Source organism: Arachis hypogaea, chromosome 4 (assembly GCF_003086295.3).
Source record: "Arachis hypogaea cultivar Tifrunner chromosome 4, arahy.Tifrunner.gnm2.J5K5, whole genome shotgun sequence".
NCBI classification, from domain to species: Eukaryota; Viridiplantae; Streptophyta; class Magnoliopsida; order Fabales; family Fabaceae; genus Arachis; species Arachis hypogaea.
This window is the reverse complement of record NC_092039.1, coordinates 18,374,239-18,380,800: the sequence shown is the minus strand read 5'-3', so window position 1 is coordinate 18,380,800 and position 6,562 is coordinate 18,374,239. Positions and strand designations below refer to the sequence as shown.

Below are 6,562 nucleotides of genomic sequence, written 5' to 3'. Positions count from 1 at the left end.
CACTCATTATAATTTTATTAATTTAGAAATCATCTACATAATATTAAAAATTTGTATAAAAAAATCATCATAACTACAAAAATAGTATATTTCTTTTGATTTTTAAAAAACCAATTTATACTTTTTTCACTATATACAAATCCTAAAAAAAAAAACAAAAAGTAGATTTTAACCTTTTTTTTAATGATCCAAAGAAGAAAATAATAATAATAAAAAAATAAAAATATTATTCATACATTAAAATTAGTTACTAAACTTAATTATCAATATATTTATATATAAATATATATAATTTAATTTTTTTAATATATATGTAATTTAATTTATTTTTAGTATATATTTATATTTTAACATATTTTTTAAATTAATAATTAATTTTAGTATGTACATGCTATATTACATGAAAAAAAAAAAAGATAAAGTCACTGTTCATTTTATCCTGATTTTTCCAACCATTTTCTTTTTCTTTCTATTTTACGACCCTCTCTCGTCATCTCTGAAGTTTCATTCACACACGAACGAAAGAAAAAACGATGAATGTCCTTTGAATTTCGATCTGTATCTCCCTTTTCTTCATACCCCAAAATCATGGACCCTAGTGGATCGTACCCGGTCTCAGGAGGAGGAGCAACCCAAATGAAAATGACGATTCGGCCCTCCCACTCGCACCACCACTCTGAGAGCAGCAACAGCGACCGCGCACTTGACTGCAACCTCACCTCCCTCTGCGATCACATCCAATCCGAAGGCTTCAACTCCGGCGCCTTCTCCGACATCCTCCTCCACGCCCTCGGCTCCACCTTCCGCCTCCACCGCCTCCTCCTCTCCCGAAGCTCCTATTTCCGGTAACCAACTCACTTACTCTTACTCATTCACTCATCAATTGGAACCGTTAGGGTTTGTTAATTGATTGCAAATGTTATTTATTTGTTGATTAATTAGGAACATGCTTCATGGACCTTGGAAGGAAGCATCTGCACCGGTTGTGACTTTGCACGTGGACGATAAAAACGTTAACGAAGAGGCCATTACTATGGCATTGGCTTATCTCTATGGCCACCACCCTAAGCTTAACGACAACAATGCTTTTCGTGTTCTCGCTGCTGCTTCCTTCCTAGACCTTCAGGTACCAATCAATTCTGGGTTAATAGTTGTGCGTCAATTTGGTACTGGTTCTCGAGAGGTTAGACGCCTCTGATTGATCAATTGATCAATGAAAGATACAACCACGAATCAAAGTGGTTCTTCTGACACGTTGAAGGTGGCATAGATCAATTTTGTGACGTGTCATGAACTTATGGAAATGACCAATTCTATTCACTGTTAGTTGTATACTTGTATCTTTCAGGACGAATTTGAGGTGTCCAATTTTTTTGAGCATCAAGTTGACGCTTTGAAGAATCATTTTGACCTTTAGTCCAATCAATTTCATGCATTTTAAATTTTAAATTTTGTTTAAAAAAAATTCTGTGCAGGATTTGTGTGCAATATGTACGGACTTCATTATATCAGAGCTTTGGACTTCTAATTTCTTGGCTTACCAGGTTAAACATGCATAATGCTACCCTCATTGTGAATTGCAAGTAATACATCTTTCAGATTTTTACTATCACTGGGATAGTTATTCATGTGGGGTATGATTGGAATCTAGGTGTTTGCCGAGAACCAGGACTATGGCATCCATGGGGAGCGTGTAAGAAATGCTTGTTGGGGCTACCTTTGTCAAAGTGGTGGCATGGAATTAAAAGAGGTAATTTGGGTAGGAAGATAAAATCACATTCTTCTAAATATCGCTTACCGTTCTTTAGTTGTGGTTCTTGGTTATGTATATTTGTTTTGAATATGAGGAGTATGTTGGATTAGTTGACATTTGGTTGTTTGTTGCAGGTGCTTCCTAAACTTTCATCTCAAACATTGCATGCATTACTGACCAGTGATGAACTATGGATACCAAGTGAAGAGAAGAGGTAGGTGGTTTTTATGAGCTTCTATTTGTTTTTCTTTTACTTTTTTTCCTTTTCTTCTTTTAACAGCTTGAGTTTCGTTGTTTGTGTAACACTTGTCTCAAATTTCATTATAAGGTTTGAGTTGGCTTTGTATGTGTTCCTTGCAAAGAGTGCTCAGTGGAAGGCCAAACATCCTGAACATGGAAGTTCCAGTTCTGAGTCTGGAACTGATATCCATTCTGATTCTGAGCACTCTAAGGGGAAGAGTGTATCTGACGGCTGCACTGATAAGAGGTTGGAAACTGATCTAGAGCAAATGAGTCTTAAAAGTGGTCTAAAGGATCCTAATGCCCGTAATCTTCTAGTTGAGCTTCCAGACTTCAACAATGCAGCTTCTAACTCCAATCAACAAAGTGAAGAAGCTTCATATACAAGCTCATCAAACCTGAAACCAACATACTCTTGCAACATGGAAGGGCCTTCATCAATGGGTGATTCATTATCTGATACAGATGGCATCAGAACATCATGTTCCTATGTTGAGATGCCTGTTGTTGCTGGAGCAAATGGTGTGGCTATGGAAGGGCCATCTGAGGAAGGATCTTGCTTCCATTTGGATAACAATAGTTGGATTGTTAGGGATCAATCTAGAAACCGTTTTTCATCAAATTCTTCTTCAAGCGGGGTCTCATCCAATGATTGGGGAAGATATGGAGCACCATTTTTTTCATGGGGTGGAAGAGTTGTTGGCAAAAGACGTCTTGAAGCTCACTCCAAAAGAAACTATGCAGATCATGGGGATGAATATGATGCATTTCTTAACATATTTGAAGGGGGCTCTCTCTTATACTGCAACATGTCTTTTGAGGCTCTTTTGAATGTCAGAAAGCAACTTGAAGAGTTAGGTTTCCCTTGCAAAGCTGTGAATGATGGTCTTTGGCTTCAGGTATTTCTTTGTTGCCATTTACATTGCACCTCTTAAACAAACACTGCCTATGACTTCACCAATGACCCAACATCTGTTGCAGAATATATTTGAAATTTAATTTTATTGGTTTTTATTAGATGCTTCTTAGTCAGAGGGTGCAAGAAATTGCTGCTGATACCTGCAAAAGTTGCTCCCTTATGAGTATGGCTTGCACCTGCCGGCAACCATTTACATTTTCACATGGAGCTAATTCCACTGGATTTTACATTCAAGAACATAACCAGAATAATATGCATGCGAACATGGGCAATATATATGTTGCCGAGCCTTCTCCAGGTGAAGGAAATGGCATCTTTAGACCTGTACGAGTACATGTTAGAGGGGCTATAGATGGGCTTGCAGGTATTGGTCGTGGAACTACATTTGTTCCAGCAGCTGCTTCTGCTCCTACACGATTTGTCTTTTCTCGTGTACCATTTGGTGTTGGGAACAGAAACTACCAGCAATCTGCAGCCAATGATGATTCAGAGATGCGAACTGATCACAACGGCGACCTGTCTGGAGATGGATTGACAGCTTTGGTTGGATTAAGTCAAGGTGGGGTTAATGGAATAAATGTACATGGAGAACTTTCTCAAAGGGGATATGAAATGGACATGCAAGGCAGAATGTCTGGAACTGCAGGAGGCCCAAGTACTGGTGGTATTCCTATGCAGATGTTAGAGACACCAGAACATAACGGTGGAATAGAATGGGAGAATTCAAATAATTCATCTATATCATTGGATTTGAAAACGCCTTTAAGCCATTTCCCCCCTTTTCGCTTTGGGTGAGTCAACCTCTCTACAACTTTCCAGAGTTGTTAAAGTAAATTTTGCTATTACTGGTTTGTGCGTTTTATGCCCTTAGCTCTCACAGTTGGTGACACCCCTCTGTTACTGCCAATATACTTCACAGTATTAATAATTTAGTGTGGTTAATATTCACACACAATCACATTGGCTACACTATGTTTCATTGAACTTTCAATCTTCCTCCTGTGCATGAGATTTTATATCTATTTCCTGCTTGTGAAGGTTCCTCTCTGTTCCTCTCCTTTGTGTTTCCCTTAAGTTGTGCTGTTTTAGGTGTTTTAGTTTAATGTAGGTTATGTATAATGCATACTGTAACATGCTAATGGTGTATATCCAATGTTTTTTCTTGTATCACAGAAGTTGTCTTGCAGTTAGAGTGAGATAGTAGGGGTCTTTTTGTTTTGATTAGTAGTTTGGTTAAAATGCAAATTGTCCTTCCTGTTTTTACCCTTTCAAAATTGTGCCCTTGTCTCAATTTTGACAGTTATCTTGCTTAAACTTTCACTACAATTGGTTTTAATTTGAACATTGAAAGTTGAAACTAAATACTTATTTGCCACTTAGTGAAATTTGAGGCTGTTAAATTGTCAAAATTGAAATCACATTGGGGCTATTTGGCAAAGGTTCATAGTCAGTGTAGGTGTTTTCATTTTAATAAATAATTTGTATACATTTAATGTTTCTTTTGCTGTGGTTTACAGGGTCCAATTTGAGGATGTGCACAGACTCGGTGATGGTCAGGTTAAGCATTCTCCAGAAATGTTCTATGCTGGTTCTTTATGGAAGGTTGGCAAAAAATAATCACTATATTATCTTGCTTGAGTTTACGTGTTCTGATATGAACAGAGTTTCTGTTTGAATCTTTAGGTCAGTGTACAGGCTTTTAATGATGAGGACCCTCAGGGAAGGCGTACACTGGGTAATGTCTCACTGCATTGAATGTTCACCTTTGGACTGTGAATTAAGTATGTAAATTCTTATTCTATCTGGGAGCTTATGTTTAGTGTTGGTGCAGGTTTGTTTCTTCATCGTCGGAAGGCAGAGATAACTGATATACATAGAAAGGTAAGTAGGACTGATTTTCAGCATTTAAAAGATAGTTTTGGACTTTGGAAATCATACTCTGTTTCTGAAAATGAATTGCTTTATTTCGATAATATAGAGTAACGTCTGTCCATCAGGTACATTTAAACTCAAATCGGGTGCTGATTGCCAGTAGTTGGAGTTCTAGTATCAGCATGCCACATTCTTAGTTGTTTTAAATGTGTATACCATATATAACGTGTCGTTGATTATAAATCTTCTGGAATTCTATCTAAGCCAATGTATTTCTATGAAATGTGTTTTCAGGTGCACATGTATGTTGACTCTCGTGAAAAGGTGACTGCTCGCTACCAGGTAATGCTGGGGTACTGAACCTATGCTTTTATCATGTGGTGGTTTGTGATTTTCTATTATTTTAGTCGTTCCTGATACTGTTATCATTCTGGTTAATGGTTTTGTTTTCCATCTGCCTGGTCCATTCAGTTGATTTGTCCATCCAAGAGGGAGGTAATGGTGTTTGGAAGCTTTAAACAAACAGGCACTCTTCTACCTAAAGCTCCTAAAGGATGGGGTTGGCGAACTGCTCTATTATTTGATGAGCTTGCTGATCTTCTCCAAAATGGAGCCCTAAGGGTCATTGCTGTGGTGCAGCTTGTTTGAGTTAAACAGGTAAAGTTTCGTTGCATATACCAAAAAGTTGAAAATTCTAATGGTTTGTGAAAGCCAAATTGCTTGTAACTACTCTTTTCTAAAATATATAATTTGATCGGTTTCTTTCTTTTGTCCAATCTTACAGGAGATGAAGTGATGAACCATGGTCAAAGTCTTCATTTTGTACATGAATAAAATAGGAAAGTTCAGGAGTTGCATGCGCTATATCGATGAATAGCACGAGTAAATGCCATTTTTGTTTGCATCTGCCTTAATATTTGGATGAGCAACAAAGCATCGTCTTCACATATATAAGAGGGCTTTTTTTATGCTTTCTTATTTTCTTCAGGCAACTAAAGCACAACAATATTAACATTGTTGTATGAGATAGAAATAATTAAAAATAATGTAAAATTATAATTCGGCAGTGTCTCCATCAGGTGCTCTTAATCAACATGACATACCTATCTTGGATTCAGTCTCCAAAACATGGGTGACCTACACCTGAAATGAATGAATTTTAACCTGTTTATATTGGAAAGCTGAATGAGAACTACAATTCATAATTATAGATTGATCTTGATCTTGGTCTTGATAATGTGGGATGTGGACTGTGAATTTTTGAGATAATATACTTATTACTGTACTTCCCTAGCTTTTAATTTTTGAAGTCTTCCAACATTTTTACCAAGTAATGCCATCAAATTTTGCATCGTCTTCATTCTTTTTCGTCTTAGGCTCAAGCTCTCAAAGTTGCAGTGCACGCTTTTTGGCCGAAGGAGAGCTATATTGTCACCGTTTGCGCTTTTTCTCATCATTTTCTGTAATTTTCTCTTTACTAATGGACAAGAAGAAACGGTACCCTGGTGAAGTTTTGGAACACAGTAATGCTACATCTTCAAGGTAAAAAGATGCTAACTAGAACTTCAACAGAAATTATGAGTAATTGAATCATGGACGATGAGAAATGGTGGAGCCGACTTGCCATAATTCATATTATTCAATAAATGAATGTAATTTTTTTATTAGTCAAAGAGTAATTACTATTAATATACAGATCAATCCCAAAGTTTTACTTCGACAGACAAATCAGTCCCCAGTTCATTTTCCGGCAAAGTTATTACCCAAATCAGTCCCCA

The 6,562-nt window shown here is 37.0% G+C and overlaps 1 protein-coding gene across 1 annotated transcript; it reads left to right on the top strand.

The window, feature by feature from the left end:
• The first annotated feature begins 424 nt into the window (after positions 1-424).
• On the top strand, positions 425-5,992 carry LOC112796433 (uncharacterized). Its single transcript, XM_025838870.2, has 13 exons — positions 425-845; positions 943-1,126; positions 1,476-1,544; positions 1,652-1,750; positions 1,888-1,967; positions 2,082-2,892; positions 3,012-3,703; positions 4,430-4,514; positions 4,596-4,647; positions 4,744-4,793; positions 5,079-5,126; positions 5,256-5,441; positions 5,569-5,992. Exons 1-12 carry the CDS (start codon positions 538-540, stop codon positions 5,430-5,432), a joined length of 2,655 nt encoding a protein of 884 aa, XP_025694655.1. The 5' UTR covers positions 425-537; the 3' UTR covers positions 5,433-5,441; positions 5,569-5,992.
• Positions 5,993-6,562: the final 570 nt, after the last annotated feature.

Bases quoted from the DNA above. Each gene is read 5' to 3' on its own strand.
- LOC112796433 (XM_025838870.2), top strand. From the start codon at position 538: ATGTCCTTTGAATTTCGATCTGTATCTCCCTTTTCTTCATACCCCAAA. The intron at 1,545-1,651 runs GTTAAACATGCA...ATTGGAATCTAG, and splicing joins CTAATTTCTTGGCTTACCAG to GTGTTTGCCGAGAACCAGGA. The intron at 2,893-3,011 runs GTATTTCTTTGT...GGTTTTTATTAG, and splicing joins ATGATGGTCTTTGGCTTCAG to ATGCTTCTTAGTCAGAGGGT.